The sequence below is a fragment of the Anolis carolinensis genome, chromosome 3, assembly GCF_035594765.1.
Source record: "Anolis carolinensis isolate JA03-04 chromosome 3, rAnoCar3.1.pri, whole genome shotgun sequence".
In the NCBI taxonomy this organism is placed as follows: Eukaryota; Metazoa; Chordata; class Lepidosauria; order Squamata; family Dactyloidae; genus Anolis; species Anolis carolinensis.
In genome coordinates, this window is record NC_085843.1 from 66741012 (window position 1) to 66766700 (window position 25689).

The 25689-nt window shown below is 40.8% G+C and overlaps 1 protein-coding gene and 1 long non-coding RNA gene across 6 annotated transcripts in view; one reads left to right on the forward strand and one right to left on the reverse strand.

The window, feature by feature from the left end:
• Nucleotides 1-1515: 1515 nt before the first annotated feature.
• The window catches only part of LOC134297436 (uncharacterized), an 89845-nt gene continuing 65671 nt past the window's right edge, over nucleotides 1516-25689 (reverse strand). Inside the window, exon 4 of the long non-coding RNA XR_010004195.1 lies at nucleotides 1516-1714. This is a non-coding gene — a long non-coding RNA (uncharacterized LOC134297436). The remainder of the gene's footprint in view (nucleotides 1715-25689) is intronic.
• The window catches only part of cxadr (CXADR Ig-like cell adhesion molecule), a 51822-nt gene continuing 35947 nt past the window's right edge, over nucleotides 9815-25689 (forward strand). For 3 of the 5 annotated variants that reach the window (XM_062975007.1, XM_062975008.1, XM_062975009.1), the window contains exons 1-2: nucleotides 9815-10208; nucleotides 14692-14824. In XM_062975007.1, coding sequence (XP_062831077.1) covers nucleotides 14749-14824 — 76 coding nt within the window. In that variant the 5' untranslated portion in view covers nucleotides 9815-10208; nucleotides 14692-14748. The remainder of the gene's footprint in view (nucleotides 10209-14691; nucleotides 14825-25689) is intronic. The other 2 variants (XM_062975006.1, XM_008107654.3) reach the window with 2 other exon arrangements.

Here is a 25689-nt window from a genome sequence, read left to right on the forward strand (position 1 = left end):
AGCAGGGGCCCCCAAACAAAGGTCTGGGGGCCACATGCGGCCCATCGAAGCCATTTATCCGGCCCCCGCAGTGGTGGCGGCTCCCTCCTCCACCCAAGAAGGCACATGCGGCACGAGGGAGGAGGGAAAGGCACACCTCTTTCCCACCTCCTCCCTCACCTGGTGTGCGCCTTCCAAAGCTTTACTTGTTTGTAATGGTATTTTAATTATTATTTAACTAATAATTAATTATTAAGGGGTGCTTTGCTAGTGCTTTTGGTGCACAAAGGCAGAAGGGGGTTGGACTAAATGGCTCAAAAGGTCTCTTCCAATCCTCTTCATTATTATTATTGACACAAAGACACAGTATAACACAGCAAACAAGAAATATATATGCTGGATTTCGTATCACAAAATCACAAGTTGAACACTTCCCCAACGTTTAGGACTGTGTGATGTATGATGATGATGATTAACAACATTGAGGCTGGGTGGCCATCTGTCAGGGATGCTTTGCTTATGCTTTTGGTGCAGAAAGATAGAAGGGGGTTAGACTAAATGGCCCAAGGGGTCTCTTCTAACCCTCTTTATTACTTTTATTATGATTATGATTAACATTGAGGCTGTATTTGTTCCCATTTGTTTTTTTTACTTCAAAATAAAAGATGTGCAGTGTGCATAGGAATCTGTTTATAGTTGTTTTTTTTTCAACTATAGTTCGGCCCTCCAACAGTCTGAGGGACTGTGAATTGGCCCCCTGTTTAAAAAGTTTGGGGACTCCTGCTTTAGAGTCACAAATGATTTCAAAAGTTGCAACGTCTCATTCACATATTCATTAGTTCAACAGAAATAGAAGCATCTTGGTTCGCATCTGCAGCAGCCATCTACCACAAGCAATATTACCTTTTAATTAGCAGGGGGAGAAACACACCCTTGTAAGTTGCAGCTCAACCCCTTGACTGTATCAAAGTCCACAACAGGCAGTAAGAATCTTGGTTTCATTATGTAAGGTTGAAACTAGGAAGTAAAAACCTTAGACCTTCCCAAGTCAGTAAATATTTTTCTCCACTGCTGTTTTCCTCATCACTGCATTTTAAACAGAATGAAATCATGTGACCAATATTTTTTCATACTTGTATGGTTGCATTAGTCACGCCCCGAATCCTTTCAGGACAAATATAACAAAATTACGTTCATGAAAGTTCATTTTAAAATATGAAATTACTAATGAGCTAATTGTGAAATTCAGATTATTTCAGTCTTCAGTTCTCATCTTTCTGTAAGGCACATCTGGAATTATAAGTATTTAGAGCAGAAAATATGGAAGGAAGGCTGATGTTGCTGGTTGTGTTTATGGTTATAAATCATATAGGGGAAAGACGCCATGTAAGCAGGTTCATTTAATCTCCCAACACTAACCTGTGGAAAATGAAATAAAAGCTTAAGTGTCTAGCATCGCTCCAAGGTCATGAAACTTAAACACCAAGAACTTGGCATGACTATTAAGAGAACCCTGAGATATGCATTTCAGAGCTATTTTGCTTTTAAAAAGGTTTTATTCATTTCAGCTAATTACAATCTGTCTGTAGCCTGCAGGACCATTTTTAAGTAGTAGGCATCCCAAGATGGAGAGAGGCCTGGATGATTCATTTCTTCTTAGGGCCTCTGCAATCCATCCTGTGCTTCCTTTTGCAAGGCCCAGGTCTCTTCAAAGGAAGAATTTACAGCTTGGTACCTAGAGAGAAGAGAAATTTAGGCCAAATGAGCAGAGAAGGTGGAGGAAGAAGAAAAACCAGTGAAAAAGAATAAAAGGGTCCAAAAAAAGAGGAAAGGGAATTGCTAGGCAGGGCAGTAAAGTGGATTAAAGCATTTCTACTTCAGATGAGGCTACTGCTACTACTAAATCTATACACATAATGAAAGTGAAAATCTGTATATGTGTATGTGGCAGGGGTGTCCACTTATACAGACAAGGTCCTGCCTCCACAAATAGCTATAGGTCCCACTACGCAGGAAACACCAATGGCCCTCCCTCAAATGACATTGCAGGTTATAGTGAGTGCTGTTATCATATCCGAGAGCCCTGCCAATGTCCTCCACTGTCATGGTTTGCAAAGATACTTTATGTGTGTTAACTGGAAAATCAAATGCATGAGGCCGATTTGACTGAGTTTGCAAGGACCTGGGAATCGGTTTGCAACTGTTGCTGTCCTGCTGCTGGAGAACCGGTTTGAACAGGGTTCTCTCTCTCTGTGCGAGAATCTACTGAGCACTGGCTGGAAAGAAGATGGTTCTATACTCAGAGAGGCCTGATTATTTCTGAGATCTTGCTGATGATCATCACTGAAGCAGATTTATGAACTAAGAAAGGACAGCTTATGACTGCTGATATCTGTAAGCAATCAGAGAGACTATTGTAAATACTAAATACCATTGTTCTGTTGATCTCCTGGACTTAGTAAAGGTTCCTGTTATTTGTTCTGCAAAGCTGAGTGGTGCATCATTCTACAGGGTCACTCTGGGTTCATGGGCACACGTAAGAGCTTCTATCCATCATCCATAATCCCCCCAACATCCACAAACACCATACTGCCTACCACCCAAGGGAAGGCTTTCATACGGGGACAATTTCATCCTTGATTTCCTGTTTTTCCTTTACCACAGGCATCCCAATGTTCCTTTCTCTCTCCATTGGTGTGGAATTTGCATGACCCCACCCATGGCCTCTCCCTTCCCTTTTCTATGTCACACAGCAAACAGAGAAATTGATCAGCAATTGGAGGGGGTTGGGGGACTGACTCAAAATGGTGGAAGTTGTAGTTCTCCCTGCATCAAGGCTGAGCACTGTGACCTGCTTCGATAATGTACTTGGACCACATTTGGCACACAGAACCCCCATGACCAATGAGAAATACTGGAGAGGTTTGGAAGGAATTAACCTTGATTTACAGGAGTTGTACATACCAGGATGTATAGTTCACCAGCAATCCAAGAGCACTCTGAACCCCACTAAAAAGGGAATTGGACCAAACTTGGCACACAGAACCCCCATAACCATCAACAAATACTGGCAGTCTTTGGGGAAATTTCACCTTGAGTTTTGGGGAGTTATAGTTCACCTACATCTAGAGAGCATTGTGAACCCAAAACCCGATAGATCTGGACCAAACTTGGCACACACATCTGATATACCGAAATTTGATTACTGGAAGGGTTTGGGGGAGAACTGACCTGCCTTTCTGGTAGTTGTAGTTCATCCACAACCAGAGAATCTGTGACCTCCACCGATGATGGACCTGGACAAAACTTGGCACACAGAACCCACATAATTAACTCAACCTACTGGAGGGGTTTGAGGGGACTGACTCACTATAATGAGAGTTGTAGTTTACCCTACAGCCAGGGAGCACACTGAACCCCACTGATGATGCATCCAAGTAAACTTGCCCAACATAACAAACTTTAAGTACTGATAGAGTTTCTTGGGGTTAACCTGGCATGATGTCATTTGTAGTTCAACCATAACCTCTGTACAAGTAAAAAAAAATGACCTTTTCAAATACCCCAGGCTATGTCGGATACTCAAATTAGTACAGTAACATAAATGAAATGAGTAAGTGTCAAGTAAGATAGAATACCAAAAGAAAGGACCAACTATTGTTTACACAGAATGACTCCAGATGATGTGTGAATAGTAGGTTGGTTTTACATTTTCCTGCCAATCTCTTTTTCTTATTAGACTAAGTAGATCATCTTCAGGAAAATGTGACATATATAGTGAGCTTTCAATATCCATGAATCTGGTTTCAGCATGCTCAAGTTTCATTATGTATAATGGTATAATAAAATGGAGTTGTTTTCCTTATATAAAATGGAAAACAACTCAGTCGAGAGCTGAAGGGAGACTGAAGGTATGTGAAATGGCAAGTGAATGCAGAAGGTTATATATACATATCAGTCTAGTGTTAAGCATTCAGTTTCCTTTTTTGATCTTTTCCCCGGAATATTTTTGCTATTTTATTTGCTGTACAATTTCATCAGCAGACTGCTCTACGAGGAGAATGGGATTTCTGCTAGTGCAGGAAGTCTGCACTTAATCTAGTCCAGTGTGTGTGTGCGCCTTCAAATCACTTGTGATTTATGGCAATCCGGTGAATTTTGTAGTGTTCTTAGAAAATGCAAAATCCTTTTTCTGAAACTTCGCCTATAGCATCTGGTTTTTGTTGGATGACTCCCATCCAAGAACTAACCAGAGCTGATCATGCTTAGCTTTCAAGATTAGCTAGGATCTGATGCCTTTTGGGTACAAACCTCTATAGCCTGCATATTTCTGAGTTACAACTGAACTGTAAATTTGGATTTCATATATTCTCTACATTCAATATTAGCATAAAATCCCATGTATATGATTACTGAACTTTACTGATAACATTTTACAAATGTGATTATGCTCTAAGTATTGTTCAAGACTTAGTTTATAGTATAATCAGCAAAACAGTATTATCAGCAAAATTATCTTCCCCAGTCAATCTCTGTTTTGTTCAACACACCCTAATGACCCTGTAAGCTGAGCAAGCATATTTTTTAAATAAAAAAGTCAGAAGAAAACATGTGTACTTCTGCTGACCTTGAATTCAATTGTTAAATTTACTAGATGGCTTCAGACATCAAGAAGTTAGTTTTCTTCTTGCTGTATATTGTTATTTTAAATCATTTATATCCTATCTTCTTTCACCTGTACGTTGCTCAAGCAAACTGACCTCACTGTCTTAAGTCCCATTGGCAACCATATGTTTCTGTGTAGCTTAGCCCTGAAACCCCTTTTTCTATCAAAGTGTTCAACTCCTTTGACCATGTGTTAAGTGTTGTCCCCCAGGCTTGGCAGGGACTGATTATGGGTTCTAGATTTAATTATGATGCAGTGAGGTTTTGGTATCTGCTGAGGTTTTGATTTGACCCCCGAGGACACCCAAATCCATGGATGCTCAAATCATAGTGCCTCTTATATCTGGCTTTTGAGATTATATATTTATTTATTTATTATTTGCTGTATTTACACCCTGCCTTTCTTTACCCCGAAGGGGTATATTTTAAATATATCTTTTCAAGTCATGGATGCTGAATCTGTGGATATAGAGAGCCACCTGTACTTCCAATGACCATATAGTCCCAGCAGATCATCTTCAAAATTTAAAATTGTACATGAGAATCAGTGTTGAAAACATTTTTCCAGATAAAGTTAAGAAGCCACAAGAAAGCCCCATTTGCAGAAGAGATGTTTAGCGTGTAGATAAATACTGTATAATCAATTTAAGCTAGGAGTATGCAGAATAATGATTTATTGCTGCACTGTAATATATATATATATATATATATACAGTAGAGTCTCACTAATCCAAGCTAAACGGGCCGGCAGAAGCTTGGATAAGCGAATATCTTGGATTATAAGGACTGATCAAGGAAAAGCCTATTAAACATCAAATTAGGTTATGATTTTACAAATTAAGCACCAAAACTTCATGTTATACAACAAATTTGACAGAAAAAGTAGTTCAATACGCAGTAATGTTATGTTGTAATTACTGTATTTACGAATTTAGCACCAAAATATCACGATATATTGGAAACATTGACTACAAAAATGGCTTGGATTATCCAGAGGCTTGGATTAGTGAGACTCTACTGTATGTGTGTATGTATGTATGTATATATATATATATATATATATATATATATATATATATATAGGTAATGGAATCACGGCACCGGACAAAACAACTAAACTAAACGCCTCACAACCTCGAAAATTGACAGCACAACCTCTCATCCACGCCTCTATGTTCATACAACAAAAAGAAAAGAAAAATTAAGTCCTAGCCACAGCAATGCGTGGCCGGGCACAGCTAGTATTGTATATACTGTGAAAATGTAATAAGGTAGTGTGGAAAGTCAGATGGATGGTGGCTTCCTGGAACTCTGTATGTTTTCTTTAGGCATGCTGGAGCATTCCTTATGAACCTTTTTTCCAGGCACATTTCTCTTGTTTTTTGGGAAAGATGAAAATTGCCCTTTTTGCTGACGGTGTGGCCCAGGGGGCTGTAGCTTGTGTCTCCGTTAGCCATAGAGACAGAGGACAGTTATCTCTACAGACTGTGTCTGCTTTCAGGGAGGGAAAAAGAGGAGTGACGGAATACTCCTGACTGCATTTTTGCTAAAGGCTATGTGCTTAGAGACTTATAGTGGATGCATGAGGATATCCCTAGCCACTATGTGCTGCACCTTGCTCCCTGTAATCAGCATTGTCAGCCTTCTGTTTCTACAGATTCAACTATCCACAGCTTGAAAATATTACGATACATACACACACACATATTTATCTATATATCTATCTCATTTCATATAACAGACACCATGTTACTACACCACTACACAGGCAGTCCCCGAGTTATAAACATCCAACTTACAAACGACTCAAAGTTAAGAACGGGAGATAACAGGACGTAGAAGAAATCTACCGCTCAGAAGGGAAATTCACTCCTGGAGGAGTTATCATGGGGAAAAGGTGTCTCAACTGAAGCTTTATCACCAATCCTTGTTTCCAATACGAGCCAAATTTCTGATCACAGGGACAGAAAGTGAGGTGAAACCTTCCGAAAAGGGGCACAGATAGCAAAATAAACACCACAGGGGTGTTACCCCTTCCCTGGTTAAACGCTTGTGCCAGCAGGACTGCTGACCTGAAGATAGCAATGCTGACCTGAAGGCTGCCGGTTTGAATCCAGGGAGAGCATGGATAAACTTCCTCTGTCAGTTCCAGCTCCCCATGTGGGGACATGGGAGAAGCTTCTCACAAGAATGAGAAAACAACAAAACATCCGGGCATCCCCTGAGTAATATCCTTGCAGACAGCCAATTCTTACACCAGAAGCCACTTGCAGTTTCTCAAGTCACTCCTGACACGAAAAAACCCTTCCCTATGCTAACAAAATACATGTGTGTGTGTGTTACACTTAAAAATGTACTTTTTCCGACTTACATACAAATCCAACTTAAGAACAAACCTACAAACCTAACTTGGGGACTAACTATATATTTATTATGGACTTGATTGTCCACAGATTTGGTTATCCATGGGGACCCTGGAACCAAACCTCAGTGGATGTCGGTGTCTATACTAGGGATGGGCAAACTTTGCCCCCCCCCCCCGGTGTTTTGGACTTCCAACTCCTGTTAGGAATTGTGGGAGTTACAGTCCAAAACACCTGGAGGGCCAAATTTGCCCATCCCTGGTCTATACATCAGAGCCTACCAGTGTGTTGTGAGACATTCGTGTGTTGGTTACAGTGTGTAGATGTGTTGTACAAACATAATGAGAAACCTCTAATTCTATATGAAAACCAATAAATCATATATGTAAAAAGGACGGTCTTCATGAGATAGGTTGTGTCCCCATCCATTTCATTATTGTCCTTATCTCTTATAAGGGGTTGGTTTAACCCAGGCATGGGCAAATTTCAGCCTTCCAGGTGTTTTGGACTTCAATTCTCACAATTCCTAGCAGCCAGTGGGCTGTTAGGAATTGTGGGAGTTGAAGTCCAAAACACCTGGAGGGCTGAAGTTTGCCCATGCCTGGGTTAACCTCTGGTTTGCTAGTAAAAGTAGATTACTGTGTTGCAAAATGATGAATGTCCAAAAAAGGTGTCAGCAACATAAAATGTTTGGAATGTTCTGCTACAAGTGGAAATGCAATTGCCGACCATTTTACAAGTTTTCAAAGGACTCACAAAGGGTGCTATCTTTCCTTTCAAAGGACTCACTAGGAGTGTAGTTGTACAGAATCCTAGGATCTGTAGTTTGGTGAGGCATCAACGTTTTTAGCAGAGGCCTTGAAAAGCTACACTCTCAGGATCCCATAGCATTGAGCTGTGGCAGTTTAAAGTGGCATCGAATTGCATTATAATTCTAGGTGCACCCAAGGAGAACAAGCCCTATGAGGAACAGCTTAAAGAGCTGGGCATGTTTAGCCTGCAGAAAAGAAGGCTGAGAGGAAACATGATAGCCATGTATAAATATGTGATGGGAAGTCATAGGGAGGAGGGAGGAAGCTTGTTTTCTGCTGCCCTAGAGACTAGGATGCGGAATAGGAGCTTCAAACTACAAGAAAAGAGATTCCACCTGAACATTAGGAAGAACTTCCTCACTGAGAGGGAGCAGTTCAACAGTGGAACTCTTTGCCCCTGTGGTGGAGGCTCCTTCTTTGGAGGCTTTTAAGCAGAGGCTGGATGGCCATCTGTCAGGGGTGCTTTGAATGTGATTTTCCTGCTTCTTGGCAGGGGATTGGATGGCCCATGATGTCTCTTCCAACTCTATGATTCTATTATTCAAGGCTTCATTCAGATACTCTTATGCCCCTTGCTTCTCATTCAGAAGCAGATCCTAAAAAGTGGAGATTGTGTTGTCGAAGGATTTCATGGCCAGAATCACTGGGTTGCTGTGTTTTCTGGGCTGCATGGCCATGTTCCAGAAGCATTCTCTCCTGACATTTCTCCCACATTTATGGCAGGCATCCTCAGAGGTTGAGGGATCTGTTGGAAACTAAGTAAGTGAGGCTTATATATCTGTGGAATGTCCAGGGTGGGAGAAAGAACTCTTGTCTGCTTGTGGCATGTGTGAAAATGAACAAAATCTGGCTACCAGTATTAAAAAACTCTAAAATCAGGACAGTAAATAACGAACAACACCCTGAAAACAAGACCAACTAACACTTCCGAACAATGGATTCCCCAGGCAGGAAGAAGCCAGGCCTTGAAGCTGGCATGGCGATTAATGCTAATCAAGGTGATTAATTACAACATTCACACTGGCCTCCAACAGACAAGAGTTCTTTCTCCCACCCTGGGCCTTCCACAGATATATAAACCTCTTTTGCTTAGTCTCCAATATATCTCACAACCTCTGAGGATGCCTGCCAAAGATGTGGGCGAAACATCAGGAAAGAATGCTTCTGGAACATGGCCATACAGCTCGGAAAACACACAACGCATGTGTGAAATGTTCTCATTTGCCACGTTCATAGAATCATAGAATAGTAGAGTTGGAAGAGACCTCATGGGCCATCCAGTGCAACACCCTGCTAAGAAGCAGGAAATCGCATTCAAAGCACCCCCGACAGATGGCCATCCAGCCTCTGCTTAAAAGCTTCCAAAGAAGGAGCCTCCACCACAGCCCGGGGGAGAGAGTTCCACTGTCGAACAGCCCTCACAGTGAGGAAGTTCTTCCTGATGTTCAGGTGGAATCTCCTTTCCTGTAGTTTGAAGCCATTGTTCCGTGTCCTAGTCTGCAGGGCAGCAGAAAAGGACACGGAACAACGATGAGCATTTAATAGCTTTGCAGTCTCAAGGCCTGGCTGGTTGCTGCCTGGGGGAATCCTTGAAACTGCGTGGCCATTAAATGCTAATCAAGGTGGAAAAACTGGAAAATTCACACTTGCCACAAGCAGACAAGAGTTCTTTCTCCCACCTTGGACCTTCCACAGATATATGAACCTCACTTACTTAGCTTCCAACAACCTCTGAGGATGCCTGCCATAGATGTGGGCGAAAAGTCAGGAGATAATGCTTCTAGAACATGGCCATACAGCCCGGAAAACTCACAATAAGAGTGGAGATTGTGTCTGTGAGGGAGTCTCTCTGAAGTTGTGCGCCTGTCTGATACCTTGGAGACCTTGTAAACTAAGCATTAACTCTTCCCTCCGTGTAGGCACAGCATGGGTTTCCCCTCCCTCGCCTAGGGCTTCCGTGTGCGTTTCATTCGTTCCCTCCCAGGCGTTGAGGTGATCTCTCCTGGGCTTCCGCAGCCATTGCATCGGGAGGGAAGGAGGGCGTGTTGCTGTGCGAGGGAGAAAGGCTTGCTTGGGCCTCGGAGGGCAGTGCCCTTCCCGCGCCCCAGAAGTGAAGCCGGGCAGAGAACGAGAGGGAGGCCCCCGCCCACTCCCACTCCTCTCGGTGTCTTTGGAAGAAGAGCCGAGGGGCTGTGGCCGAGGCGGAAGTGACGGCCCTTTCACCTGCTGGGCTCTGAGGGAGAAAGAGAGAAGCGGAGGAGGAGGGGAAGCGGGTTGCCTCTCGCTCCGCGCGGAGACTCAACTTGGAGTCGCTGCTGCGCGTCGCCTTGAGTTGGGGCTGCCTCTGCCATGGAGTCGCTACGGAGCCTCTTTCTGCTCCTGTTGGCAGGTAAAAAGGGGAGGTGGCGGAGGAAAGGGGCTGCCGAAGAGAATATAAAAAGCGAAATGGGGCTGCTGAAGAGAATAGAGGGGGGAATGGGGTTCCTGAGGAAAATGTAAGGGGAACAGCGCTCTTGAGGAGACTACGAGGCGGAATGGGGCTTCTCTGAGGTGAAGGGGGAGCAGGGTTCCTGGGGTGAATATGGGGCTCCTCTGAGGAAAATGGAAGGGGAAAGGGGGCTGGCTCCTCAGAGAATGGAAGGGGGTTCCTAATGCGAAGGGCAATGGGGCTCATGAGAATGTAAGGAGAAATAAGACTCCTGGGGAGAATATAGAGCGAAATGGGGGCCCTCTGAGGCGAATGTGAAGGGGAATGGGGCTCACTGAGGCGAAATGGGGCTCCTGGGGAGAATCTGTGGTCTCCTTACATAGGACTCCTGAGGAGAAGATACAGCGAAATGGGGCTCCTGAGGCGAATGCAAAGTGTAATAGAGCTCTTGAGGAGAAATGGGGCTCTTGGGGAGAATGTAAGGTCTTAACATAGAACTCCCGAAGAGAATACGAGGCAAAATGGGGCCCCTCTGAGGATAATGCGAAATGGGAATTGGGCTCTTGAGGCGAAATGGGGCTCATGGGGAGAATCTAAGGTCTCCTTACATAGAACTCCTGAGAAGGATATAAAGCCCTTATAAATGGGGCTCCTGAGGCGAATGTAAAGGGGGATTGGGCGCTTGAGGAGAAATGGGGCTCATGGGGAGAGTGTAAGTTCGCCTTACAAAGGACTCCTGAGGATAATATAAAGCGAAATGGGGCTCATGAGGCGAAATGGGGCTCATGGGGAGAGTCCTCCTTACATAGGACTCCTGAGGATAATATAAAGTGAAATGGGACTCAAGGTTTGGTGAGCAGAATAGGGGGGGGGGGGTAATGGGGCTCTTGATGAGAAAATGGGGCTCCTGGGGAGACTGCGAGGGGCGAAAGAGGCCGCTGATGCGAATATGAAGCATAATGGAGGTGCTGAAGAGAACATGAGGGGGGAATAAAGGGACTCAGGAGACCCCACCAACTCTACAGACCCAAGGCTGCCTCCCCCATTAGACGCCCCTCCACTACCCTGCCTCTTCATACCCCTTGAGTGCCTGCTTTTCTTTCTCTTTCTCCCTCTCCCTCCCTCTTACCTTCTTTCTTCCCTTCTTTCTTTCGCCGAAGGGGGTGGGGCGGGAAACAAAAGAAGGTGGCTTTGCTGCCTGGCCCTGACGCAGCCTGTTCTGTATTATCCCTGCCAAGTGATATATCCAAACAGTAATTCGGTTTACTTTACTTTTTACTGCAGTCTGAATCGGGGAGGGAGTGGGGGGTCGTGGCACGAGGCGAGCGCCTCTGCCTGGTACCAAGTTTATTTCTTCCGTGGGCGGTTTTTCTAGAGAGCAGCCTCGTCCTTGAGGGGCCTCCGTGCCTCTCTCCGTCTCTTTTCATCAGACCCCTTTGTCTGAGGAGGACAGGAGGCCTCTTGGCCGGCTTTTTTGTGTGTGTCTTTAGGTTTGGTTTTTAAAAATTAATATTGCTATCTTTTATTTATATAGCGTACCGTATGATGTAGCAAAACAAGCAATAACAGTGGGTCCTGCTCAAGGCTTGCAATCTAAAATATGTGTGTGTACACACAGAGAAAGGGAGTTTGCTCTGGTGATTCACCCAGGCGGAGGTCGAAGGCTTTGTTTTGTGTGGCGCTGCCCTCGCCCTGCGTGCGCCCCACAGCAAAGTCCTCCTCTCACCACTCAGTGTAGATTTTCAATCCTAAAGTGGATTAAAAAAAACTGCCGTAGATCTCCCTTTTTGAGAGGCAAGAGGAATTACAGGTTTGCTAGGCTTCACAAAGTATTCCCTTTCCTTCATCCAGTAAAGCTAGATGCCTCCTTTAACTCCTCCATTTCAGATAAACGCCATGTATTGAAACATGTGAACTAAAGGCAGTAAATGGGTTGTTTGTGGTGGGTCTTCGATAGAAAGGCTGCAAAAGCATATGAGGGAGGAGGGGCAGTGTGTGCTATCAGGACAAGCAGCGTGGTCCTTTCTTTCACGGTCTCTGTGCCAGAGGGGCATACTTTGTTGTAGTGTGCTGCATTTATTCTACTGTTTAGATCAGGCATGGGCAAACTTTGACCCTCCAGGTATTTTGAACTTAAACTCCCACAATTCCCAACAGTCTCCAGCCCATTTCTTTTCCCCCCAGCTGCTTAAGGGGGGAAGGGAAGGGGCCTGAGGCTGTTGGGAATTGTCCAAAACATCTGGAGGGCCGAAGTTTGCCCATGCCTGATCTAAACTGTAGAATAAATGCAGTTTGAAACTACTTTAACTGCCATGGAATCGTGGGAGTTAACAGGTTTACAAGCTTTTAAGTCTTCTCTGGCAAAGAGTATTGGTGAACCACCAGACTAGAAATCCTAGGACTCCACAGTATTTAGCAATGGCAGTCAAAATAGTGTCAACCAGCATTCTACAGTGTGGATGCATCTTAAGTCACTTCTGACCTATGGTGACTCCTTTAAAAAAAGATTTTCTTAGCAAAGTTTGTTTCAGATGATGTTTGCTTTTGCCTTTCTCTGAGGCAGAGAAAATGTGACTTGCCCAAGGTCACCCAATGAGTTTCCACAGGAAACCCTGGTTTCCAGAGTCACAGACCCAACACTCAAACCACTACATGGGGGGAGGGGCTGTTTCTGGGAATTTCAGAGTTTTTTTTTTTTAAAAAAAACAACATTAGTTTTAGAGCTCATTCTACATTCTCTTCATAACTTTTTTTTTCAAAAAAAAAAGGGGCCCCCTGATACCTAAGGTATCAGGGGGCCCCTGGTGGCAAAGTGTGTTAAAGCGCTGAGCTGCTGAACTTGCGGACCAAAAGGTCCCAGGTTCAAATCCTGGGAGCTGAATGAGCGCCCGCTGTTAGCTCCAGCTCCTGCCAACCTAGCAGTTCGAAAACATGCAAACGTGAGTAGACCAATAGGTACCGCTCCGGCAGGAAGGTAACGGCGCTCCATGCAGTCATGCCAGCCACATGACCTTGGAGGTGTTTATGGACAACGCCGGCTCTTCGGCTTAGAAATGGAGATGAGCACCAACCCCCAGAGTCAAACACGACTGGACTTAACGTCAGGGGAAACCTTTACCTTTACCTACCTAAGGTATCATCCTTATGGGAGGATTCAAAGGTACAGTTTTATGCCCATTTCTAAGTAGATATGAACTGGTCTACAAGCTAAGCCTAAATTACATTTCAGCCCTATAAAGCCACTTTTTTATTTAATAGAAAATGACTTTTTGCCTGAGTGTTGTTTCTAAATAGAAATAGTTCTGATGCCAAGGAATTGAAACCAAGCACCATGTGGTCCAAATGTACATGGACACAATTGGCAACACTGGCAGGAAAAATTACTCAGAAGTAAATGATAAGTATTACAAGTTGGATGTTCAAATCCTGGAGTCTTTAGTCTTGTTGAAAAAATACAGACTATTTGAACAAAAAGTCGTAACAGCGTTGTCCTGTCCGATGTGCTTTTCTCAAATATATCAAGTGTTATATTATGGCACATAGGTCACGTGGTGCATATGCAGTTTTTGTAAATGGAAAACAACCTGCATAACAAAACTATGCTTATTAGCCTTATTAGTAGATTGCCTAGAAATAATATTGAAAAGTGATAGGTTGTGTCATTATTAATACAAGTACTGAGGGTAGGTATTTTGATGTTTTCTTGTGAGGATGTGAAGTTACATCTGCAGTGTCCTCAACCATGTATAAACCTTTTTAGGAGCAAACTTATTGACAACAGACCAAATTATATCTCGGTTTACAACTGTCCAATCTTTACATCAGGCAGGTTTATAGTGAGATTTTTTAAAAATATATATATCATTATAACACTTGTAAGAGTATGGTTTATTTAATGTTGGATGCTGTTTCTCTTAGTAACTAATTCCTCTGAAAATATAGCTATCAATGCAATCAGGATTCAGTGCCTGCAACACACCTGAGGTTAAAAGTTATACAGAATAAATGCTTTTCAACACTTTGCAGCTTTTTGTTTCCTGTTGAAATACTTCATGCCATTGTTGATGTCACTCTTTTTTTTTATGTTACCCATGGGATATGAAATCTGTCTGGTCATCAAATTGTGTTTTCTTAGAGTGCACTGGACTGGAAAACTATTACAGCCTTTAAACATCAAATTAGAATCTAGTGCTAGTATTTAACTGCTTGTAGAAATAGAAGTAATGATTAAAATCTTCCATAAAGAAGAACTTGGGTATGTTATTATTAACTTTCCCATATCACCAGAAACTGAAATGGTTAATCTTTATACAAATGCAACAGAATCATTATTTTATTCATAGAATGAATTATGTATTATTTATTCTTAAATTCACTCCCAGTTTATAGTGACGTTGTGAATGAGAAACCCTCATAAGACCCCATTACTAACATCTCTGTGCAGATATTGCAAGTTCAGGGCTATGGTTTCCTTGACTGAGAGCACATCTACACTGGCTCAATGCTATGGAATCACGGGAGCTGTAGTCTTGTGAAACGTCAGCACTTTTTTTGCAAAGAAGGCAAAAAAAAAAAAGGTAAGGCAAAAATTACAATTTCTGAATCCATCCTACCTTTGCCTTTTTAGTGAAGTAGTGAAAGCTTCACTATGCTTCACTCATGAAGAAGATAACATTAGCTATGTGCGGAAATGTATCTTGGATCCCGGTTTGTGTATGAACAGGAATTATTCTACAGTTCTGTAGGTTGTCTTACATGAAGAAATTCTATCACAGTTGCTGGCATTCTGAGTGACTGAAACTTTGTCTTGAAACATTTTACTAATTTTAAAAGTGCAAAATATCTCATCAAGTGTTGTCGAATGATGCCTCTGAGGATACCTGCCATAGATGTGGGCGAAACGTGAGGAGAGAATGCTTCTGGAAAATGGCCATACAGTCCAGAAAACACACAACAGCCCTATCTCATCAAGTTATGGTTTTCCCTCCTCAAAGTTTCTCATTCTCCTATTTGAAAAACTGAATAAAACCTCGTCTTTAGGGGACATTAATGTAAATCCTTGACATATGTACTAGATGTGGAAAGAGATTTTTTTGTTAACATCTAGGCATGCGCTTGCATTTTTTCAATGCATTCAAGAAGGCAGATGGCCTACTTTGTTTTCAGGAAGTGTTGTTTGATTAAGAATGAACAAACCTTGGTTGACCCAGTATTATGTCAAGAAGGTTAAGAAAGAGCAGCAAAGCTTTTTCTATGGGCTGTTGTCTAGCTAAGAGATGTGCAGCATGTGATAAGCTTCAGTGTACGACATTGCTACTTATCCTCAGAATACTTCTTCACTCAACTGTAGTAAGTATTGTATAAATCACTTTTGAGCATTTATGTAATGCATGGCACAAACTATGCTGGCATTTATAGAGTACATCACTGAATACCGAAGTCTGGCTCTTCCATGCTGTAGTATTTCCAATTTCTATGCATTATTTTGTAAGACGGACAATGAAGGAAGATAACTGGAATAAAACCAAGTCATTTGAAATGTGGTTCTATGAATACCATGGACTGCCAACTCCCTCCTCTGTCTGCAAAATAAATGGATAGTATGTGATGTAATGATTTGAATGTTGGACTGCGACTCTGGACACAAGGGTTGGAATCCTGCTTGGCCATGAAAACCTACTAGATGATCTTGAGTAAGTTATACTCTCTCGGCCTCAGAGGAAGGCAAAAGCAAGCCCCTTCTGAACAAATCCTGTCTAGGAAACCCCAGAATAGTTTTCTCTTAGGGTCACCATAAGCTGGAAACAACTAGAAGGTACACACAACAGCAGGGAACCAATTAAGCCTAAACTTTCTCTAGAAGCCAACTCAGCCTATCACACTTTGAATGTGTAATGAAATGGCATCATCACTCATGATAAAATGGAAGGGTGCAGGAAAAAAATAACTTTCAGGTGGATATATTTGATCAAGAAAACCACAGCTCTGTTTGCAAGTTCTTAAGAGAGCTGTTAAGATAGCAGAGTATGTGCCTACATTGTAAAATTAGTGCAGTTTGACACCACTTTAACTGTTTTGGTAAGTGCTATGAAATCCTGTGATTTTTGGTTTGGTGAGGCACAGGCAGTCTTTGGAAGGGAAGAGTTTCTAAAACAACTATTTCCATAATTCCATAGCTTTGAGGGAAAGCAGATAAAGTGTTGTCATTAATTCTAGAGTTTAAATGTACCCAGGGTCACCATAAGTTCCAGACAATACGATGGTAATTAATCTCAATAATCTGCAGTATTGCCATCAATAGCATTGAGTCATATAGAAGGTCGTATGAAACAGGATGGTCTTTTTTGCAGTTTTCAGTAGTGGTGAAATCATAGAGTTGGAAGAGACCACATGGGCCATCCAGTCCAAACCCCTGCCATGCAGGAAATGTACAGATGGCCATCCTGGCAGATGGCCATCCGGCCTCTCTTTAAAAGCCTGCAATGAAGGAGCTCCCTTCCTCTTCCTGGCAAGATGCCTTATAGTTTATTCGTTTTTCATCAAATTGATTCTATTTCAGTGGAGTATTAGAGGCTGTTTAGTTACTGTTATTTATCATTGTGTGCTGTTATGTGCTTTCATTATTTTTAACTTGTGGTGACTAAGGTGAACCCATCATGGGGTTTCTTGACAAGAGTCTCCAGGGGGGTGTTTGTTTGTTTGTTTTTAATCTGCTTTCTTTGGATGTTGAGAGAGTATGACTTGCCTAAGGTCTTTTCCGTTGGTTCCATGTCTGAGCTGGGATTCAACCTGATCCAGACTTTTACAATTAGGCTGGGGGCTCTTGAAAATAAATTAAAGGTCACAAATGATCATAAGGCACCTGGCTGATAACCTTTAGTCTATCTTAGTAGCTTCATGCAAGGACTAAGAAATAATTGTGCTAATGTAAAGAAATGGTCATGAATGCCTAAAATCATTTTAAATGATGGTTATTCTTGGCAATCATACTATAAAATGAATATCAGTAACAGAAATAATGCATTTCCAATATACATTTCATATGAAAACAAAATCACCTTATTTTCAAAAATGAACCTGGGTATGAAAATGAACAGAAGATTTCTCAACACAAATATTAAGTTACTTCCTTTTAGAAACATCAGTTAATAGTTCAATATTTTAATTGTCTGCTTTACTTCAGTTCTACAAAGTTAAATGGGACTTGATCCTGGATATAGAGATGTTGAATTGGCTGTAGCCTGAAAGTGTATTCCTACTTGCTTGCCCCTTTATTCTGTGTGCACGTAACTTTCCTTTTCTCTTCTCCTAATGGAGACAAAATGAGAAGTGTCATGAGATTTAAATGGTGCTGCCCATTCAAAGAAGGGAAGTTCACTTATGGTTTATGATGTTCCTTGAACACTGCATGTTTGAGCATGCATGATTGACAACAATGTCACTTAGTACAGCTGTGTAATGTGTACAGACATCATACAATTTTACATTTCTAAGATTGGAAAATATGTTGTTCATCAAAGCTGTGTCTTCATTCATTGGCTGAGCACCCTGAACGAGGGTAGTAATTTTGAATCTTTTACAAAAATAATGAGACGTAACTAAGTGACTATTTTTCCTTTCTTATCACTCGGCTACTTCAGAATGAGACTTATCAAAATAAATCAGCAAGTACAGGCCAGTTAATGGTTTAAAAAGAGAGCAACGTGGCATAGCTAAAATTCAAGAAAATCTAGCAAATATGTGAAAATGCTAATATTGTCTTTAATTTATTCCCCTTTTCATGCTTCTCTTCTTTGACAACTGCCCTGTTTTTAGAAACGTGGTTGTGGTCTTTTCCTTTTTTCTTCCAAACAACCAAAATTCATATTGCTTTTTTCAAATCCTTTCATGTATTGCTAATTCAAAACATTATAGTTGCAATATAAAGGCCACTACAAGACATTTTTATTTAGCAACTGCAAGCTTTGCAAGATCTTTAGCATGTGCCTAGTCAAATGGACAGGCTACACACTGATGTGAGAGCCACCAGGAATATACACTGGAGACCTTTTCCATATAAATATATCGCTTGTCCTCCAATAATATAATTGCAATATTTAGCATAACATAGTCTGGCCTGATCAAACCAATATAATTTGAGCATCATACAGGACCAGCTCTTTTTGCCATCTTTAACATGAAAGCAATAACATAAAGTGCAACCCTGAAATAGGTAGCTGGCAGAGGAAGACACTTCTTGAAATTCAGTCTTTTTGGAAAAGGCATTACAGAGGGAAAGAGACTCAACTAAACATTTTCCTTAGGCTCCTTCTACACTGCCATATAAAATCCAGATTATCTGCTTTGAACTTGATTATATGGTAGTGTAGACTAGTATACCAGTAATCCAGTTTAAAGCAGATAATGTGGGTTATCTGCTTTGATTATCTGGATTATATGCCAGTGTAGTGTAGACGGGGTCTTCGTTTGTAATTAAAATGTTTAATTTACTTTAACTGAGTATCAGCAACCCTTGTTTCCTATAAATGTTAGTCTTGTGCATTTGTATAGAATCGCAATCTGTTTCTGTTTGTTTCATTCATAAGGCCCAGTTTTCATTTTTAATTCAGAAATGGCCATATGAACATAACTGAGAAAAAATAATACATCTCAATCCTACAACCTCTGGATGGATGTTTATTTTAATGTCCTGATTTGGCCAATGAATAACAAAGAAAGATAACTGCAACCTGCCCTTTTTCATTCTCCCACTAACTGGCTATGATCTGGCAGTAGCAGGAGAAGTTGTGTGTTGTTAGCACCTGCACCTTGCCTGAGGTGATTGTTTAAAAGTAATCTTATCCTCCTTTGAAAGTGCAGTGAAATGGGATTTCCTGAATCTGAATGTACAGTCTTACAAGACTGCAATGGTTGCATGTATTTTTAAAATACAGACATCTAATAAAGCAGAAATTCTTTGATTATGCTTTGTTGCCTCCATTGATATGTTATGTTTTCCAAAGCTTAGCAATTTGTCTGATCTGGAAAGATGATGTCTTGTGTCTGAATATTTGCATATTACAATTTTCTGGTACAGGTTGGATGTCCCTTATGCTTATAACCAGATCCACATTTTGGATTTTTAATTAATTGTTTTTTAAAGATTTTAGAATACTGTACTGTATTTGCAAATACATAATGTGATATTCCAGAAATGAAAAGCAAGTCTCAATATGAAATTCATGTATGTTTCATATAAGCTTTGCATGAATAGCCTGAAAATAATTTTATATACAATCTTTTTAATTATCTGGTACATGAAACAATGTTTCTGCATAGTGAATCATCAGAAAGCAAAGGTGTCACTAATCTCAATCACCCATGTGGATAATTTTGGAGTATTTTAGAATTCTGAATAAGGGATAACTCAACATGTATCTTACACAGTTCCACATAGAATGCCAAATAGTCATAGCAATTTGTCATTTTGATTATATGATAGCTGTCCTAATGCAAACAAATCTTGAAATATGCTAATATGCTTCTGCTTTGATCATCCTCTTAGGGGAGAAAACATTTCCACACTGTGGGCAAAATGTAAATGGTTGATGCTATAGTCTGTTGACAGGATAGCCGCCAACAGACATCCATACTTTGCATTTATTAATCTGAAATGTATTCCATTTTAATATAGTATAAGCTAAATATGTAAATAACTATAGTTGCTATGTATTTTTAGTGGCTTACTGGAATCAAAAACATTTGCAGAACTTTCAAAATAAAAGTATTTATGAATCATGTAGCTGCGAGATGATTGTTTAAAGCTTTCAGAATGTTCATTGGAAAGAAGCTTAAGTGACTAGTTTAACGTTAATGCCTAAAGGAAGCTATATCTTCTGGAATAACACTTCCACCCAAAATTATCTAGAAAGTAAACATTTTACTCTTCAGTTAGACTTCAGTTCATGATGTAGTGCAAAGCTATCTAAATTTTTCATATTGGTGACACACTTTTTAGACATTCATCCTTTTGCGACACGGTAACTCAGTTTTCCTAGCATACCGAAGGTTAAGCCAACATAATTTTCAATAGATTTTATTTACTGAATTCAAAACTTGCCCATTTTAATTGTAATTACTGCAACTCAATCAATAAATTGTTCAATTTTAAAGTCATAACTGTACCTACACATGAATAGTAGCAGCAGTCCACTTGTGCAGTGATTAAACCTCTTTTTTAGAGGGAGAGGGGTAAAAAAAGGCTGGTTGAAGAGAGTTGGACTAAATTCCCTTTGGGGGGGGGGGGGTTTCTTCCAGTGGGGTCTCCATCTCTGAAGGTTTTTGAATTGAGGCTGGATGGCTGTTTGTGGGAGGGCTTTGATTGTCTTCCTGCCTTGCTGAAAGAGGGGTCTCTTAATTTTGTGCTTCCTTTCCCACCATGATCCCCTCCCCAAAGCCCCTACTTGCGATTATTCTCCTTCATGTTTTCTTTCTTAATCATCCCCCCAATGACCATACAGATACAATATTTATAATGTTCAGGAAGTTTTATAAACCTGAATGTCTACAGTATCTGAGTCACCCAGTACCTTACCTTGTAGAGGTTTAAGTGTGCAGCACTTTAGGAAGGCAGTGGTTTTTGGAAGACATATATTGAGTAAAACAGAGTATAGATAGGCCATTTGTTCCAACAGAGAAATTATGGACAATGGTTTTCTATTTCTGTTGACAGTCATTTTCACTATGTTGTTAATGGAGTAAAAGATAATGATGTCTCAGTAGAGTGAGGGTGTCAGCTGCTGTTGCTACGAAACCTTGTCATTTAACTTTTAAATGCCAGGATTTGTTTAGAAAATACTATAAATACATTTGCTCTTTTAAAAAGGTATCCATATAAATCTTTTGCATTTAAAACCATTTTCATGAAGTGTTCGTAAAACATTAATTTTCCTACTTGAGATGTTATTATATGTTTCAATATTGCAGTATTTAAACTTCAGATTCTACAATCATGCTCCTTCAACTGTATATTTGTGACCAGTTGAGCCAAAAAAATACCTGGGCAGCTTTGTGGACAATATAACATCAGTGTGCTTGTTCTTTCTCTGTTGTTGAAGACCAAATGAACACATTTAGTTTCAAGATAGGATAGCAAAAGTAGAGGTTGTTTGGTTCATGGTGATGTCTCCTTCCCCAACATACACACACATAATTCTCCAGTGCCACATTATGTGGACAAAAACTAAGGGCATATCTACACTAATCAATTAATGCAGTTTGAAAGCATTAATGCGCAATGTGAACACATACTGCAGAGAGTTTTCAGACCTTTAACAACAACAACAACAACAGCTTTATTCTTATATCCTGCCCCATCTCCCCAAGGGGACTTGGGGCGGCCTACATGATGATCAAGCCCAGTAATACAGCAATAAAATATATCAGCGTAAAATACTTTGCAATTACAATGAATTAAGATATAAAAAGTATAAAATATCATAAAAACATAACTCAGCAACAACCAATAACTGATAGCCCAATGCAATAGGCGTGTTCAGAGTTGGAGGCAGGGCAGTAATAGGGCATGTGCAATATATTGCCAGGCCACTGGTAAAAGAGGCTAGTAATAAAATGCAGAGGCTGGGTATTAAGGTAGAGGTAGAAGGACTAAGTCAAGTTGTAACCAATTAGTCAAAAGCACATTGGCATAACCAAGTTTTCAGGTCTTTCCGGAAGGTGGCCAAGGTGGGGTCTAATCTAATTTCTCTCAGGAGGGAGTTCCAGAGCTAGGGGGCTACCATCGAGAAGGCCCTCTCCCTCTTCCCCACCAACCATGTTTAAATCGAGACAAGCAAAATTAGATGATAATCCCAAATAGAGCTTTTAATGTGCATCAGCACACTCTAGTGAAAACCACATCGCATGGCAAAATCAGCTTCACAGAATGCAAATTGCTGTGTGGATACCCAAAACAGTTTTCTGATCTGTATATGCATATTCTAGCAGGGGAGTTGGGGGAAAAAACCCTTCATTTTCCACGGCTGTCATTTCTATGGATCCTGGAGTCGATTCAGGCCAGCCTCTGTGGTGTGTGTAAGTACCATCCAGGCCTATACTGGCTCAAAGGCTTGCAATAATCCTATAGTGAAACCACTTCCTTCTGTTTTGGTTTCACCTCTGATTAAGCGGTCAGTGTAGATGTGCCCCGAATCAGGACCGATCTGCTGATGGCCAACAAGGCCAAGTCCTCCACCCGAATGTGCGTCAGCAACATCTCACAGTGTGGAGGATTTGATCAACCTGCTGTCACAGCTGGCAATGAACATCTTTGACGCGGCTCAAGGACCTTCCACCAGGCACTCGTATTGCACTAAGAAGAATCGCTTTTCTGCAACACAAGGGAGTTTACCCTCTTACATCACCAACGTCAGTTGTCCTTCACTTCCTGAGGTCCCTCATGGATACTGGACTATCAGTGTTATCTCTAAAGTGTTACCTTGCAGCTAGCTCCGCCTATAGGAGGAAATTGGGCCTATCAACTAGTATTTTGCATTTGTATGGAATTGCTATCTGTTTCTGTATGTTCCATTCGTATGGCTCCATTTTAGTTTTTCGGCGCTGCTTCCAAAAATGTGCGCCTATACAAATGACATTTCAGAAAAGGTCTGAAACAAATCAATGTTTTCGTGCCTGCCAGGGCTGCAGGCTCTGAGAGCATGGGCCCTTCTTTCTTCTCCCCCCTTAACTGTGTAAAGTAAAGAAAAAAATTCTTGCTGTAACTCCATTGGAGAGCAAGGGTGCGTTAGGAGTGGATGAACCTTACACTCGCTTTTACAAGGACAAGATGGTCCTCTGGACCGATAATACTTTTCTCCCAAAAATTGCTTCTAAGTTCCACATGTTGCAAGACATAACACTGCCTGCCTTTCTTCCAGAATCCATCCTTATCTTTGGAATGTTCCCTGCACATGCTAGATGTTCACAGGCACAGGCATTCTTTGTCCATAGGACTAAGGACCATAGGAGGTCACCCACATTATTTTTGAAATACAGGAAGGATTTTTTGAGTCTTCCAGTCTCTCCTCAATGACTGTCATCCTGGACTTTCTCCACTATCCGGCTGGCCTATCAGCTCATCGGAAAGGACCCACCAGTCCATGACAGGGGTCATTCTAGAAGAATGGTGGCCACCTCAAAAGCATTCCTGAGAGGTGCTCTGCACGATATCTGCAGGGCAGCCATTTGGACTACCCCAATGACCTTTGTGACACATTACAAAATAGGATACGGCTTCCAGGAAAGACACTGTGTTTGGAAGAGCGATACTACTGTCATCAGTAGCATGATGCCCATGACGAAGAAGATTGGATTACTTACCTGTGGCCATGTCTCTTTGAGTGGTCATCTATTAAATTCACACATCCCTCCACCCATCCTCCCCACTATTCATGCCTGGTTTCTTTGGCTGCTTCGAGCAGTGAAGGAACTGAGGCTACAGTCCCTCACCCTGCATTGCATCATCTGGGGAGTGTGAGTGGGACTATAGCCTTAACGCTAGGGAAATTTCCAGAAGATTCTGAGACTTGCTGCAGGCTCAGAAACTACCATATGTGCAAATTTCACAGATGACCACTCAAAGAAACAGGTTGCATATAGGCAACCCAATCTTCCTGTTTGTGTGTGTGTGTTTTTTAAGGTAATTGGCCTAAACTATTAAAGCTATTACAGGACAATTCTTACTTTTACATTTCTGATTAGAATGTAAATCAAGTATGATTGGGGGTGGGGGGGGGGGTGTTTGGTTATGGTGATGTGAGATGACTTACTGGAAGAGATTCAACAGCTAAACCACCTGTCAGATTTTAAGACACAACTTAAAACTTATCTCTTCTGGCAGGCCTATCCAGTCTGTTTTAACATGTGAGTTTTAACTTGTGCATTTTAACATGCATTTTCTTGGCAAATTTTAATCTGCATTTTATTTGTGTATGTTTGTTACATGTGTTTTAATTGTGTTTTGTTTTATCTCACTGTTTTAACCATGTTGTACCCTTCCTCATGCCTCAAGGAGAGGCAGGTAATAAATGATGATGTCAAAGTTGTGAATTTTGTTGTGAGAACACTTTGCACATCTAACAGATTTTACCTTTAATGTAAACTATGTTGTGAAACTTGTGAATTAATAACAAATTGTGTACTATTTTTATTCTATACATCTAATATTGTTGTATGCTTTATTTGGCAATGTGCTATAAAGATATACAGCAGCTATGGCATTGTAAAGATCATTAGAATGTGTAAGGGGCATACATAATCATAGTTTAGATTACTGTAATTAATTTAAACCCCCCCCCCTCCATTTCTGCGTTGGTTTTTTTAATGTTAAAGAATTAAAAATACATATTTAGGGTTTCAAATTCTATAGAAAGACATTTGTGTTTATGTATGAAACAGTTGTTTTAACTGTTGTACAAATGCTTTCTAGTAATTATCTTACCTAAATATTGTGTCAGAAATATATTATCCTCTTGAGCATAGTATGCAAATGAGGATAATACTGATGTTTCAGGAATAGATGAGGCAAAAAAGGCTGCCAAAAGCATTAAGTCTGAAAACGCAATTAAATTTTAGGAAAGTGTTAACCCATACTTTACTTGGAAATTAAATGCTTTTTATTTAAAAATACAGCTATGGTTTAGCTTTATATTGTATACGTGTCCAACTTCCCCAACCTGCTGCCTTCCAGATGTTTTGGACTTCAGTTCCCATCAGCTCTGAGTAGTTTGACCAGTGGTCAGAAATGCTAAATTGTTGGAAACCTAGAAAGCTATGTTTTGAGAGAAAGCATTTTTATGGGCCGAGTTGAGGAATTGTTTTTTTAAAATGTGTAATGTGTTTTTGTTGAAAAGTAATCTATCAGATATGTATTACAATTACCTTAAAGACTATATAACTTTCTTGGGAAAACAAGGAAGGATTTTCCTTGCTGGATGGTACTGTCTATGTGGGGTTTTTTTTAAAAAAACAAACAAACAAACAAAGGAAACCTGGACACTCTGAAGCTATCTTCATCTGACGATGTCAGCAGGAGCTTATTCTAGACACTCCTTCTTTGCAGTTAGTCTCAAGGGTGTTAATGGTTTCTTCTTTTTATGCTAAAGTTGACTAATGAAGATCTTTTAAAGTTTTCAGACAGGTACTGTTTCAGTTAAATTATTGTTTGACTTACTTGTCTATTTGGTATATTATTGCTGATGTAGGTGTTGTATCAAACTTGGCTTTTCCTGTGATTTAAGTCAGTTTTCTGTGAACACATTATGAGAGGGCAAAGGGGGAACATTAAATGGCAATATTGTGACTGGGAAAGGAGAGAATATTTAATGTTAATGAATAGATGTCCAGAATGTCCTCATAATGTATTTACAATGGTATTGTTCTTCTGAATTGTTAATGTAGTGAAAAG